At 49.1% G+C, this 15,777-nt stretch overlaps 1 protein-coding gene across 3 annotated transcripts in view; it reads right to left on the bottom strand.

Moving 5' to 3' along the window:
• LOC100079222 (SSX family member 2 interacting protein) overlaps positions 1-15,777 on the bottom strand; it is a 130,019-nt gene that overhangs the window by 23,700 nt on the left and 90,542 nt on the right. For all 3 annotated transcript variants that reach the window (XM_029062581.2, XM_029062580.1, XM_029062579.2), the window contains 5 exons: positions 13,101-13,211; positions 11,626-11,761; positions 10,407-10,482; positions 10,142-10,319; positions 1,598-1,751 (listed from right to left, as the gene is read on the bottom strand). In XM_029062581.2, coding sequence (XP_028918414.1) covers positions 1,598-1,751; positions 10,142-10,319; positions 10,407-10,482; positions 11,626-11,761; positions 13,101-13,211 — 655 coding nt within the window. The remainder of the gene's footprint in view (positions 1-1,597; positions 1,752-10,141; positions 10,320-10,406; positions 10,483-11,625; positions 11,762-13,100; positions 13,212-15,777) is intronic.

The following is a 15,777-nucleotide window of genomic DNA, read 5'->3' as shown; positions in this document are numbered from 1 at the left end:
ATACCATTGAATGAATGAATGAATAAATATTATTGAATATATTGTACAAGTTTGGCACAACTTTCAAATGGTTTAGACCCAAGTGAAGCGGTGATGCAGAAGGGAGAGGGAGTAGGGGAAATGAGGGCTTGGTTGGCTTTTTACAGTCTTCAGGGATTGTGATCCCATTGCCGGGTAGGGATCGTCTCTCTCTCTCTCTCTCTCGCCGAATTGTACTTTCCAAGCGCTTAGTACAGCGCTCTGCACGTGGTAAGTGCTCACTAAATACGACACTGAGTGAATTTTTAATACGGCTTTAATGGTGGGGAGATTGGTGGTCTGTTGGGTACCACGGGGGAGGGAGTTCCAGGCCAGAGGGAGGGTAGACCCCCCAAAAATCCCAGTGTAGCGAGCAGGATGACGTTAGAGGAACGAAGTGTACGGGCTGGGTTGGAGTAGGAATTGGGGATTAAGAGTGTGAGCCCCATGTGGGGCAGGGTCCGTGTCCAACCTGAGTACCTTGTAACTACCCTAACGCTTAGAACAGTGCTTGGCACATAGTAAGTACTAAACAAATGCCATTATCATCATTTGAAGCAGCGTGGCCCAGTGGAAAGAGCCCGGGCTTGGGAGTCAGGGGTCGTGAGTTTTAATACCGGCTCCGCCGCCTGTCGGGGGTGTGACACTGGGCAAGTCACTTCACTTCTCTGGGCCTCAGTTAACTCATCTGCAAAATGGGGAATAAGACTGTGAGCCCCACGTGGGACAACCTGATTACCTTGTATCTACCCCAGGGCTTAGCATAGTGCTTGGCACAGAGTAAGCGCTTAACAAATACCACCATCATCATCACTGTACTAAGCGCTTGGGAGAGTACAATACAAAAGAGTGGGTAGACGATCCAACAGAGAGCAGCGTGGCTCAGTGGAAAGAGCACGGGCTCTGGAGTCCGAGGTCATGGGTTCGAATCCCGGCTCGGCCACTTGTCAGCTGTGTGACTTCGGGCAAGTCCCTTAACTTCTCGGGGCCTCAGTGACCTCATCTGTAAAATGGGGATTAAGACTGGGAGCCCCACGTGGGACAACCTGATTCCCCTGCGTCTGTCCCAGCGCTTAGAACGGTGCTCGGCACACGGTAAGCGCTTTATCATTATAATCGACATGACAGCCCAGCAACGGAGGTCGGGATTGTGGGATCTGGATTCCCTTTTATATCCACACCCGCTCCCGGAAGGGTCTTTCACTTTCAGGGGCATCTTTTGCGAGTATGAGGAAAACAGTGAACACAAATTACTCGGAAAAAACTCACCCGGAACACATCCAACTATGGCAGATTAGACAAAACCCCATCTTACCAAAAATGGCTAAAAGTCACACAGAAGCATTTCAGTGGCCAGTGCGCTTAAAATTTCTGTTTTCAATATTTAACTAATTGGGCAGAAGAAAAGAGGCCCTGACAGAGTACTTGCAATATCGCTTACGATACTTTTTCTAGGAGTTTGACAGGAAGGAGCTCAAATTAGTGGTGGAAAGTATTACTGGCACATATTGTCATTTTAAGATCCTTCCACAGGAATAATTCTAGGTTTCCAAAATCTTACGTTAGGAATCGCATTCACCTTGGTTGTCAAGCTTCTCAACATGGCTCTTGAGAATCCTCCACTGTTTCCTAATGCTGTTAGTAAGCTGCTCTCGGGCAGTTTCACAAGAAAGTTCCCACATATTACTGTCCTTACTTAGGTCTCCAGCATCTTCTTCCATATCTGAAAGGACCTGCAAGTGGCAAAAAGGGAAAAATGAGGAAGAACCGGCACCCAAAATTTGTTGAAATTAATTCAGATGGATAAAACCTGTGGCTGGTAACCGGCATGCTGGATCCTCTGTCTGACCCCGTTGCAGAATTTATGTCCTGCCTCCCGACAGCTCTGGGCTCGTCCTGATGTTTCATGTTATGCCAAGCCCACTGTGGGCAGGGATTGTCTCTCTCTATTGCTGAATTGCACTTTCCGAGCACTTAGTACAGTGCCCCGCACCCAGAAAGCGCTCAGTAAATACGATGGACTGAATGAATGAATCTATTAACGCCCATGTTTCCCCTCTACATTTCTCAAATAAACACCCATTTTTATTTAAATGGCATTTGTTAAGCGCTTACTAGGTGCCAGGCACCGTTCTAAGTGCCGGGACAGATACAAAACCCTCAGGTTGGACACGCTCCACGACCCACACGGAGTTCACAGTCTTAATCCCTATTTTATGGGTGAGGTAACTGAGGCACAGAGAAGTGAAGTGACTTGCCCAGAGTCACAAAGCAGACAGGCGGCGGAGCCGGGATTAGAGCCCACGACCTCTGAACTCCCAAGCCCGTGCTCTCTCCACTGAGCCGTCTGCTTCTCAGTAGTCGCTCTGAGATTTTCCTCCCTTCTACTGCACCGATGCCAAACAGGCCACGAAAAGCGTGCCCTCTAACGCAGCCCCTGGGCAACCCAACCCTAGTAATATTAATAAAAACTAATTTTGGTATTCGTTGCGCACTTACTATGTGCCAAGCACTGTTCTAAGCGCTGGGTAGATACAATAATGTTGGTATTTGTTAAGCGCTTACTATGTGCAGAGCACTGTTCTAAGCGCTGGCGTAGATAAAGGGTCATCAGGTTGTCCCACGTGAGCCTCACAGTTTTCATGCCCATCTTACAGATGAGGTGACTGAGGCCCAGAGCAGTGACTTGCCCAACAGTCACACAGCTGACAAGGGGCAGAGTCGGCATTCGAACCCATGACCTCTGACTCCCAAGCCTGGGCTCTTTCCACAGAGCCACGCTGCTTCTAAGGTAATCAGGTCGTCCCACGTGGGGCTCACGGTCTTCATCCCCATTTTCCAGATGAGGGAACTGAGGCCCAGAGAAGTGAAGTGACTCGCCCACAGTCACACAGCTGACAGGCGGCAGAGCCGGGATTCGAATCCATGACCTCGGACTCCCAGGCCCGGGCTCTTTCCACTGAGCCACGCTGCTTCTCGTAGTACCTCCTCTCCCCTCAGCCCCCCCAAACACACACATCCTCCCACGACCTCAAGAAAATCCCACACTCATTTCCTTTTCCAAAATTGGCCTCATTTCCTGTCTCTTCCCCACCAAGAATGCTAAATTTCCCTCAAGATGCTACCACCATTCATTCATCCATTCAGTAGTATTTACTGAGCGCTTACCACGTGCAGAGCACTGTACTAAGCGCTTGGAATGGACAAATGGGCAACAGATAGAGACAGTCCCCGCCCAATGCGGGGGAGAGACAGACAAAAATAATAATAATAATAATAATGTTGGTATTTGTTAAGCGCTTACTACGTGCAGAGCACCGTTCTAAGCGCTGGGGGACACAAGGTGATCGGGTTGTCCCCCGTGGGGCTCACAATCGATCCCCATTTTCCAGATGGGGGAACTGAGGCACAGAGAAGTGAAGTGACTTGCCCAACGTCACACCGCCGGCAAGTGGCGGAGCCGGCATTCGAACCCATGACCTCCGCCTCCCCAGCCCGGGCTCTTTCCACCGAGCCAATCAAGGGGATGTACATCTCATTAACAAAATAAATCGGGTAATAAAAAATATAGACAATTGAGCGGACGAGCACGGTGCTGAGGGGAGGGGAAGGGAGAGGGGGAGGAGCAGAGGGAAAAGGCCGCCTGTCGGCTGTGTGACTGTGGGCAAGTCCCTTAACCTCTCGGTGCCTCAGTTCCCTCATCTGTAAAATGGGGATTAAGACTGTGAGCCCCACGTGGGAGCCCCACGTGGGACGACCTGATTCCCCTATGCCTACCCCAGCGCTTACAACAGTGCTCGGCACATAGTGAGCGCTTAACAAATACCAACATTGTTATTATTATTAAAAGGGGTGAAAGGGGGAGCAGAGAGGGAGCAGAGGGAGCAGAGACTGCACCCCTTCATGCCTCCCACCCCCCTTTTTTAAAAGAAAAAATGGTAGTCGGGAAGTGACACGTGCCAGGCACCGTACTCCGCGCCCCGCCAGGTCCAAGCTCATCGGGTTCGACCCAGTCCCTGTTCCGTACGAATGAACGACGGTATCCGCAAGCGCTCTGTGCCGAGCACTGTTCTAAGCGCTGGGGTAGAGGTAAGGTGATGAGGTCGCCCCCCGTGGGGCTCACGGTCTCAATCCCCATTTGGCAGATGGGATACCTGAGTCGCAGAGAAGCGAAGCGACTCGCCCGAGGTCGCACCGCAGACGAGGGGCGGAGCCGGGATCGGAACCCGGATCCTTCCCGTACCCAGGCTCGCGCTCCAACCGTTAGGCCACGCCGCCTCCCTCTCCCCACAGATCCGTTTCGTTCCGTTTCGCTTTGCCGTCTCCCCCGGTCTGGACTGGGAGCCCGGGCACGGGGCGGGGATCGCCTCTGTCCGTTGCCGAACTGTCCATTCCAAGCGCTTAGTACGGCGCTCCGCACGTAGTAACCGCTCAGGAAATACTATTGAATGAAACACATCCGTAAAAAATGGTTCCACCTACTCCCCGGAATCCTTATCCCTCAGGCCAACAGCAGGATCAGCCCCCGCAGAGAGCAATCACTTCTTCTTCCCCAAATCTCTCAGCAAACCCACTCCCAAGACCATTAAAGCCCCCGACGACCACCACCCCACCCACGCTTACCCGCTTTTAATTTAATGTTACGACTGGGAACCTCGGTTAGCTTGATCCCCGTATCTAGCCGACGTTTTAACCACTCCGAGTGCTTCCGCTCACATAACCCGTCAACGCGCTGCAGCGTGGCTCGGCGGCAAGAGCCCGGGCCTGGGAGTCAGAGGTCATGGGTTCGAATCCCGGCTCTGCCGCTTGTCGGCTGGGTGACCGTGGGCGGGTCGCCTCACTTCTCCGGGCCTCGTTTCCCTCATCTGGAAAATGGGGATCGGGACCGTGAGCCTCACGTGGGACAACCTGATTACCCTGGATCTCCCCCAGCGCTTAGAACGGTGCTCTGCACATAGTAGGCGCTTAACAGATACCAACATTATTATTATTATCAACCGGGGTTCTATGACATGAGGCCTGCGGTCTCGCACTATTAAGGAACGTCTGCGCTTTAATAGAAGAAGGGTCGTGTGCCAGCAAGCAGCTTAGAGCTGACGCCACGCAGCTCCGAATCCGCACAAGCCCGGGTTTGTCGGAAGAACGTTCCCTAATTCCCACCGGTGTTTTTTAGACCCTTCAGCCCGTCAAAGGGCAGGGACCGTCTCGATCTGTTGCCGACTTGTGCATTCCAAGCGCTTAGTACGGTGCTCTGCACATAGTAAGCGCTCAGTAAATACTATTGAATGAATGAACGAACCCTTCTGGCAGATCAGAATATCCTGAAAATAAACTCAAGGGACTCTACTATCTTTCCAACTATTTAGTTCTACTACTTGACCTTTATTCTGGGGACAAAGGTCACAATAGGAATTGAACAAATTCCCCCCGACTGTTACCTCTTAAGCAGTAAGTGAGTGGGCATAGAAGGGGAGCACACAAAGTGTGTCACGAAAAGGGGTTGTTTTTTTTGGATGCTCGGGTCTAATGGCTGAAATATTCACGGTGAGGTACCTGTGCTGTGCTAAAGCCCCCGTGGTCTTCCGGGTCTTTCTTTAGGCTTCCCGTTGAGTCTACGCACTTCACAGGACGCCCTACCTGGCTATTTGGTAGAAGCAAAGAAGTCTGCTTTTGGGGAAGCAGCCCGGGCTTGGGAGTCAGAGGTCATGGGTTCAAATCCCGGCTCTGCCGCTTGTCAGCTGGGTGACCGTGGGCAAGTCACTTCACTTCTCTGTGCCTTCAGTTCCCTCATCTGGAAAATGGGGATCGGGACCGTGAGCCTCACGTGGGACAACCTGATTACCCTGGATCTACCCCAGCGCTTAGAACGGTGCTCTGCACATAGTAGGCGCTTAACAGATACCAACATTATTATTATTATTTGGTCAGAAAGTCCACTTGACTCTATTGGACTTTATCATCATCAGTGGTATTTATTGAGCGCTCACTGTGGGCAGAGCACTCTGTTAGAGAAGCAGCGTGGCCCAGTGAAAAGAGCCCGGCTTTGGGAGTCGGAGGTCGTGGGTTCTAATCCCGGCTCCATCACTTGTCAGATGTGCGACTTTAGGCAAGTCACTTCACTTCTCTGGGCCTCAGTTACCTCTTCTGTAAAATGGCGACTAAGATTGTGAGCCCCACGTGGGACAATCTGCTTACCTTGCATCTCCCTCAGCGCTTAGAAGAGTGCTTGGCACATAGTAAGCGCTTAACAAATGCCATCAGCACTGAATTTAGCGCTTGAGAGAGTACAACAGGATGCGTAGACAAGTTCCTTGCTTTACGACGAGCTGTCGGTCTAAAGGGGGAGGTAGACATTACTTTTAATGGATAATTGTATATAATTTAAAGATATGTACGTAAGTGCTGTGGCAAATACTTTCCCAAGTGTTTACTGCAGAGCTCCTGCACAAAAAGCGCTCAATAAATCCTACACCCGACGGGTGTTACTTAAAGAACTGGGATTAGCCTCCAGGTTCCTACCGTCCTGCTCGTTCGATAGGGCCAACAAGTCATATGGGTATTAAATCACTACAGTTTCTAGATGACTGTGTTTTGTAGAAAAACAAAAATTACATAGGCAGAATTAAGGTGAGTGGGTTTTTTCACATTTTGCACACATCCTGATTTAAGGCAGAGAACTGTACGGCCTATCTCATCAAGTATTCCGTTTAAAACAATAACCTTCCCGAAAGGCAATCACAAATAACTTTTCGCTACAGGCAATCCCACCTCCAATATAGCGATTCATAGGACAGAAGAGTAATTCAGTGGCAGAGTTTCATCCCAATATCCTTAATCCCAATACCCTCGAAGGAGGTGAAATTAGATGTTACTGAATGTAGCCATGAAAATGCAGTGCAATTTTTTCATTTGAAGTACGAAAAATACAACATTTATAGCAGCTTTCTCACACAGCAGGCATATCGCAGATACCATGACAAAGCTTATTCTTTTCCCTTTTCAACCTTGAAAATTTAACATTTCCCTTTTACAACTGACTCACAAGTAACGGAGCAGAGGTTCGTAGGACCCGAATTTTACAAATACAAGACAGGAACAAAGGTGCACTACTTGTTCCGAGACCGATAACGTTTTCGCTCCGCCTCTTCCTTGGTTGTACAATTCAAAGTCTACAGTGCATAGTCATTGAAAATTCATGGAGAAGGGAGATAGAGATTGGACTTCTAAAATTAGAAAATATTTGAAGCGTTATTGCTGACCAAAGCCACGCGGAGCTCAGAAAGATAAAACAAAGGCTAGTCACCAGCCAACGGTTTTTAATATTATTATTATTACTGCTTTTTTTTGTAGGCCCGCTACGGAAAAGGGCATGGTTCCATTCAGAATGTTGTCCAAAACTGGGGGTTCTTTGAGAAACAAAGGGAAGGAGCACGAGAGAAGCAGACGGCCTAGTGGATAGAGCATGGGCCCGAGAGTCAGAGGACCTGGGTTCTAATCCCACCTCCACCACTTGTCTGCTGTGGGCAAGTCGCTTAGCTTCTCTGTGCCCCTATTACCTCATCTGTAAAATGGGGATTTTTTTAAAAAATGGTATCTGTTAAACACTTATGGTGTGTCAAACACTATTCTAAGCACTTGGGTAGATACAAGTTTAGCAGGTTGGACCCAGTGCCCACTTACGGTGTGTCAAACACTACTCTAAGCAGTTGGGTAGATACAAGTTTATCAGGGCTCATAGGCGAGGTAGAAGGGAGTAGGATTTAATCCTCATTTTACAGATCAGGGAACTGAGGCACCGAGAAGTGAAGTGATTTGCCCAAGGCCACACAGCAGAAAGGTGGTGGAGCCAGCATCAGAACCCAGGTCCTCTGACTCCCAGGCCCGGGCTCATGCCAAATAGGCCATGCTGCTTCTTACGCTGCTTAAGACTGTGAGCCCCATGTGGGACATAATAATAATAATAAAGATGGTATCTGTTAAGCGCTTACTATGTGCAAAACACTGTTCTAAGCGCTGGGGGGGGGGGGATACAAGGCGATCAGGTTGTCCCACGTGGGACTCACAGTTTTAATCCCCATTTTACAGATGAGGTAACTCAGGCACAGAGAAGTGAAGTGACTTGCCCAAAGTCACCCAGCTGACGAGTGGCGGAGACGGGATTCGAACCCATGACCTCTGACTCCCAAGCCCGGGCTCTTACCACTGAGCCACGCCGCTTCGCAGACATAGACTATGTCCAACCTGATCGGCACTTAGTAGAGCGCCTGGCACATAGTAAGCCCTTAAATACCATTTTCAGAAAAAGGTGAGGGGTGCGGGGAAGAAGCTGTTGGTGTGACTGGTTTGTACGAGAAAGGAGAGTCTGCAGAAAAGGGGGCAGAGCAAGCTGGGATCCTGCACGTAGCAGGAAAAGGGGTCCCTGGATGCTGGGGAAAACAAAAGATAAGACTTTAGAGGAGGTTCAGGGTGAGAAACCTGGCGCAGGCCTAATTCGAAAACCGTGCCTGGGCCGGGCCAAGTTAACCTCTGGCTTTGAGGGGGCTTTCGACGCGAGAGGTCGGACAGACTTAGGTTTCTGACTTCAAGCAAACCCAAGGCCGCCATTTCGGTGGCCTCGCACGAGCGGCCGTCTCATCAGAAGCAGCACGGTGTAGTGGACAGAGGAGAGGCCTGGGAGTCAGGACACGGGTTCTAAATCTGGCTCCGCCATTTGTCTGCTCTGGGTCCTTAGGCAAGTCACTTCACTTCTCTGGGCCTCAGTTTCCTCATCTGTAAAATGGGGATTGAGACGGTGAGCCCCACGAGGGACAGGGACTGTGTCCAACCTGATGTGCTTGTAGCCACCCCAGCGCTTAAAGTGCCCGGCACATAGTAAGTCCTTAACAGATACATCATTATTATCATGATGTGTGTTGTGCACTTGAACAGAACGGAAATAATAACCGCTGCCGCTGTCAAAAATCCTCACCTGCCCCGACTGCACCGAAAAGGCACCACGCCGGTGTCTGATCCTGCCCTGGGCTGAGTCCGGGCAAGAAACGGTCGAATGAGAGGAGCTAATATGCCTCCAGGTAGCTCTGCTTCTCCATTTGGAATCTGGATCTCTAGACTCTAGACTTACAGCTTCTAGATTGTAAGCTCATTGTGGGCAGGCAACGTGTCTGTTTCTCGTTATACTGTACTCTAGTACGGTGCTCCGCACACAGTAAGCGCTCAATAAATACGACCGACTGACTGGAGTTGTGGGCTAATGATGGCCCTGGACTGAGACGGCCAGACTAACGTCCGGGATATAGGATGGAAGGAGAGAACGGAGGGATTGGTGGGGCGTGGGGAAGAAAGAGGCAGAGAGAGACCTCCCCAGGGTCTTCCCCCTCTAAGAGATCTCTCACACACACACAAATAAAAAATCAATGGTATTTACGGATCGCTAACTATAGGCAGAGCACTGTACTACGTGTTTGGGAGAGCGTGATACAACAGAATTGGTGGACACGGTCCCTGCCCGTAACAAGCTTACAATCTAGCTTACAGGTTAGTGAGAAGGAGCAGGGTTGGAAAGAGTAGCCGTCAGAAACCAACCACTTTTCCTGCTCCCAAAACCGGGGCCGAGTGACCGCGCGTTCAACAGGTAAAATAAATTGTCCAACGTTTCATGGCAGAATTACCCTGCATTGTAAAGAAATGGAGAAAAACAAAAGAGCCGGTTTTGTACTGCAAGCCACCCCACTGATATTTGAAATATATGTTTTGTTTCAGACACTGTCAACCGAAGATTCTACGGCAAAGCATTTCTGAGCTAATCGTGAAAAAAATAACTGTTTCAAGAACTGGAATATTCAAACAAGATCTGGGCAGATCAAAGAATTAACTTGGGTCTTAGCCCAGATTTCCCTCTCATCTGTCTTCTCTCAAATCTCAAATAAGAAGGAGGAAAAATGCAACTTCCCCAAATCTGAGACTGCTAGCCAAAGAAGCCCCTAAAGTATAATACGGGTGGATATGTTCGCCTTTCGGTATCATTGGACCCTCTGAGTACTTCGAGGTCTTCGGGACTGGCAGAAAGAAGACAGCGAATGATTTTTTCGAAAAAAAAAATAATCAAGCCAACTGAAACACTTACGGCTCCACAACTCTCTTCGACCTTCCCTTTAGGTTTCTGTTTTTGCGGTGTGAGGATGGAAATCATTTCCTTTTTCATCTGCTGAAGAACTTTCTTGAGTTCGGCATTTTCCAGTAGAATTTGTTTCTGACGTTGCTCATAATCGCTCAGGAGCACTTTATACATCTCATCTTCATTCCTAAAACAACCAGTCATCATGAAGTGCTGAAAGGCTTGGAATGAAGCTGATAAATATCTAGATTCATTAACGTCCAATAAGCAGTACCTGGCTTCGGTTTTGTCGGTCCTCCAGGCGCCTCTCTTTCCATCTGCTCTACCTACATAATTGAGAACATCCATAGCTACCGAGAAAAAAAATAAATAAAAATTATCATCCTACGTGTAAAACCCAAATGGCAACCAAATGTTGGTGAACACCAGTCTAAAGAAATTTGCAAAAATTGAGTGGCTCCATTTTCCCTACGGTGTATTCGCCAGTCCGTGTCTTCTCGTGGGCCTCGTTAGACTTTAAACCTCAAGATGGGGACTGGATTTTATATTTTATTTTACTCTCTCAAGAGCCTAGCTCCCCGCTCTCCGCTCAAATGACGCTGATCAAGGCAGAGAGGACAACTAAAATGCTCGGAGGGAGGTTGGAGCGAGCTGCGATATCACAGGTACACGGCCAAGATTAGAACACTTCGGTCTGGATAAGTGCAGGCTCAGGGGAGGTATGATTAAGGATCACCCAAAAAAGGAAAAAAAGACAACTCATGAGAAGTGTGAAAGAGCTCATCCCACACGCTAGGATTCAGAGGACACCTAGCGCAGCTCGAAAGGTTAGGTTCAAGGCAAACAAAAGAAAAATCATCCAGTGGGTGGTAAGAGTTGGAATGTACCACAGAAAACTCTGCATGCTGAAAAGGTATTCATATTTTGAGGATGCGTCTCGATAAACTCATAGAAGAGTCCAGAGTGATTCTTTTTTTTTTTTTCTGAGAGAGGAAAACTAGCTGTTCTGGAAGGTTAAGTTGGGGTGTTAAGGTGAATGGCAAGGGAGACAATTCGATGCTCTGGTAGTGTCACCTATCTATAAATGCATACATATACACTACATATAAAAATTACATACGATAAATTATTTTTTCAGCCGCTTTCCCCGCTAGACTGCCAGCTCGTCGTGGGCCGAGAACGGGTCTACCCACTCTGTTGTTCCCTCCCAAGAGTTTCGTACGGCGTTCTGTACACAGCGAGCGTTCACTAAATACCGCTGCTTGATGTTTTTTTGCTGGGATTTTGGCTGCCGCTTCAGAGGCTGAATCCAGAGAGGCTGGCCGGGCACAGCACCTCCTGCCTACCCACAAAAATGAGAGACCCCCCCCCAGAGGGTAGTGCCCAGCAGCTGCTAACCTCTTCATTATGGTTCTCTCCAGCGCTTAGAACAGCGCTTGGCACATAGTAAGCGCTTAACAAATACCATCATCATTATTATCACTGCACTTTACCTGTTTTCTTATCCTTCTTGTTCATTACCAGTTGATGCAGCCGTTCCTTTAGTTTGTTGTATTCTCGCTCTTTCCTCTTCATATCGTGATTATATTGAGTGGCCCGGCTTGCAATGATATTTTGTAATTTTTGCACCTAAAGCAGTTTTGCAGTTAGCACGGATAAAATTCAGGAATTTACAATGGAAAGAATACGCAGCGGCGCGCTATCACTCTAACAGTGTCCAACCGTAAGCCCGCTCTACCGTCGCAACAGACTGTACGGATGAGTGATCCCACGGATAAAAATGCTTTCCGGAATACCTCGGGATAATAAAATAACTAGAGCACGTAGGGACTGAACAACTGCAAACCAGAGAACTGAATAAAGTACGCTCATCAGAAAGAGTCTAAGTGGAGAGCGACTACTGCCCTGATATTGTTTCCCCAACTGCCAATTAAGCATTGATTAAAAAAAGAAACAAAGACACAGGCCGTTCGGGTTGGTAGATCGTTCTACCCGACAGCTTAACCTACTTCCATATCTAATTTCTTTCGGTAAGATGGCCAGGTTATAGGTCCGCCTAAAGCAACGCATTACTAGCAACAGGATAACTGACTTATAATTTGAGAGGGCAATTAAAACGCAGTCCTCTTTTGAATCAACTCCTGCTTTCCAAAGAGTTATGAAGTTACACGCTCCCCAGGCCAGCAGTTTTCCAGAGTTAAAGTAGTGTGGGTAAACTGCGACTGGAGATGAGCTCAGTGGTCTAACGTGATCATCCGGGGCCTCGATTTATCGTTCCAGAGCAAGAGACCGAGCCAGCTTCGTTATACTGTAATCCCATGGGATCCAATAATTTAACCTGCCTGAATTCCAGCTAATCCCACCCCATGGAAGGTGTCAGGTTAGCAATTATAAAGCTCTCTGTTCAGGATTCATTGCTCTTCCAACCAGCGGCTACGAACAATAACAATGATGATGACATCTGTTAAGCGCTTCCTACGTGCCAAGCACTGTTCTGAGAGCTGGGGTAGATACAGGGTAATCGGATTGTCTCACGTGGGGCTCATGGTCTTAATCTCCATTTGCCAGATGAGGGAACGGAGGCACAGAGAAGTTAAGTGACTAAGTCACATGGCTGACAAGTGGCGGAGGCGGGATTAGAACCCATGACCTCTGACTCCCAAGCCCGTGCTTCTTCCACGCGCGCTACCGGTCTGAGCGTCGGGGACAAACTTTCCGTCGATCGGACCGTAAGCCCGTCAACGGGCAGGGACTGTCTCTATCTGTTGCCGATTTGTCCATTCCAAGCGCTTAGTCCAGTGCTCTGCACATAGTAAGCGCTCAGGAAATACTACTGAATGAATGAACGAACACTGTAGGAAATGAGAAGCTGAAGTAGCGGACACTGAGAATGCAAAGTTTTGCTAATTCTTGCAGCCTTACTCCTCTTCGTTATGAAAAGAGAACCGGTTATAATTCAACAACTCACCTCATCCTTTTCGTTCTTAAGTAACTGGTGTAAATTTCTGTTCTTGCACTGTAGCTGTCTGTCCCGCTCCTGGAGTCCAACCATTTCCCGTCTTGAGGTTTCTAGCTGCTCCTAAAAACACATATTCACGCTCAGACCCCGATTAAAATTTCCAGGAATGCTAGTCAAGGCCACACTGTCGTTTTTAGGAGATCCCTAAACTGGTTTTTGCTATCTCAAATGGGCTTCGGAGTCAGAGGTCATGGGTTCGACTCCCGGCTCTGCCACTTGTCAGCTGTGTGACTGTGGGCAGGTCACTTCGGTGTGGCTCAGTGGCAAGAGCCCGGGCTTTGGAGTCAGAGGTCGTGGGTTCGAATCCCGGCTCGGCCACTTGTCAGCTGGGTGACTTCGGGCAAGTCACTTAACTTCTCGGTGCCTCAGTGACCTCATCTGTCAAATGGGGATTAAGACCGGGGCCCCCACGTGGGACAACCTGATTCCCCTGTGTCTACCCCAGCGCTTAGAACAGTGCTCGGCACATAGCAAGCGCTTAACAAATACCAACATTATTATTATTATTACTTCACTTCTCTGTGCCTCAGTTACCTCATCTGTAAAACGGGGATTAACTGTGAGCCTCGAGTGGGACAACCTGATTACCCTGCATCTACCCCAGTGTTTAGAACGGTGCTCTGCACATAGGGAGCACTTAACAAATACCAACATTATTATCTCAATTGCAAAATGACTGATAAAGCACTGCTTTATATTCATCAAATGCCTTTTAAGATTCAATCTCCCCCCCCCCCCAGGCCTCCTCATTATGCCCTCTTTTCCCCACCTCCCTCTCCCTTCTGTTTCAGATAATCTGTTAAGCGCTTGACTATGTGCCAGGCACTGTACTAAGCTCTGGGGTGGATACAATCAATTGATCATTCAATGGTATTTATGGAGCGTTTACTGTGTGCAGGGCACTGTACTAAGCGCTTGGAAAGTACAATTTGGCAACAGAGAGAATCCCAGTGTCTGGAACATTCTTAGACCTTAACAAATACCACTCCCGGCAATAAAAACAACGACCAAAAAACAAACCAAACTTACTCCACCCTGGCCCCTAAACCCTGGGAAGCAACGTGGCTCAGTGGAAAGAGCCTGGGCTTCGGAGTCAGAGGTCACGGGTTCGACTCCCGGCTCTGCCACTTGTCAGCGGTGTGACTGTGGGCAGGTCACTTCACTTCTCTGGGCCTCATCTGTAAAACGGGGATTAACCGTGAGCCTCACGTGGGAAAACCTGATGACCCTGTACCTACCCCAGCGCTGAGAATAGTGGTCTGCACAGAGTAAGTGCTTAACAAATACCAACATTATCATTATCATTATTAGGAGACTGTCTTCCCTTCAGATTCATTTCCTCTCAATCCAAGGCAAAGGTGATGAGAGAGGAGGGGAAGTGAGCAGAGAACTCCACGACCTCAAGGGGCTGCAAGCAGATCGGGTTGAACACCGCGTGGGGCTCACAGTCTCGATCCCCATTTTACAGATGAGTTAACCGAGGTCCAGGGAAGTGAAGCGACTTGCCCAAGATCCCACGGCGGACAGGTGGCGGAGCCGGGATCATCTATGTACTCTTTGGGAACCTGACATTCACCTCGCCCTCAGTCCCGTAACGCTTCGGCACATATCCGTAACTTACGTCAATGCCTTAAATACAGCGTTTCGTACACGGTAAGCGCTCAGTGAAAATGAGCGCTTACTGAGTGCACGGCAGTTGACTACGATGTAACAGTCGATACGAATGGTCCCTACCCGCGAAGAGCTTACAGTCCAGAGGAGGAAGCGGATCTTAATAAAAATAAACGACGGGTCTGTACACAAACGCTGTGGGGCTCAGGGTGGGATGAGTCAAGGGAGCGGGAGAAGAGTTGATGGAGGGTTCAGTCGGGGAAGGCCTTATGGAGGCGATGAGCCTTTAATAAGACTTTCAAGGCGGGGAGAGCGATCATCTCCCCGATAGGAACGGGGAAGGACTTCTGGGCCAGAGGCAGGCCGTGGCTGAGAGGTCGGCGGCGGGAGAGACGAGATCGAGGTGGGGCACGGTGATCGAGCGCTTTAAAGCCGACGTTAAGGAGTTTCTGTCTGCTGTGGGGGTGGACGGGCAATCACCGGAGGTTCTTGAGGAGTGGGAAGACGGGAGGCAGAAAGCACCACCGCCCTTCCCGTGTCCCCAGCCCATAGCGTGGCTCGGTGGAAAGAGGACGGGCTTGGGAGTCAGAGGTCGTGGGTTTTAATCCCAGCTCTGCCGCTTATCGGCTGTGTGACTTTGGGCGAGTCTCTTCACTTCTCTGGGCCTCAGTCACCTCATCTGTCAAATGGGGATTAAGACTGTGAGCCCCACGTGGGACAAACTGATGACCTTGTATCTACCCCGGTGCTCAGAACAGTGCTTGGCACATAGCAAGCGCTTAACAAATACCATAATCATTATTATTATTATACAATTGACTGAGTGATTAGGCAGCCAGAGAGAGAGGAGGAGAACCGCCAATCTGTCTGTCGTGTAACTCTGGGCAAGTCACTTCCCTTCTCTGGGCCTCCGTTACCTGTAAGATGGGAATTAAGACTGCGAGCTCCAGGTAGGAGATGGACTGTGTCCAACCTGATTAGCTTGTATCTACCCCAGAGCTTAGTACAGTGCCTG

Source organism: Ornithorhynchus anatinus, chromosome 4 (assembly GCF_004115215.2).
Source record: "Ornithorhynchus anatinus isolate Pmale09 chromosome 4, mOrnAna1.pri.v4, whole genome shotgun sequence".
Classification (NCBI taxonomy): domain Eukaryota; kingdom Metazoa; phylum Chordata; class Mammalia; order Monotremata; family Ornithorhynchidae; genus Ornithorhynchus; species Ornithorhynchus anatinus.
This window is presented reverse-complemented; position numbering and strand designations above follow the sequence as displayed.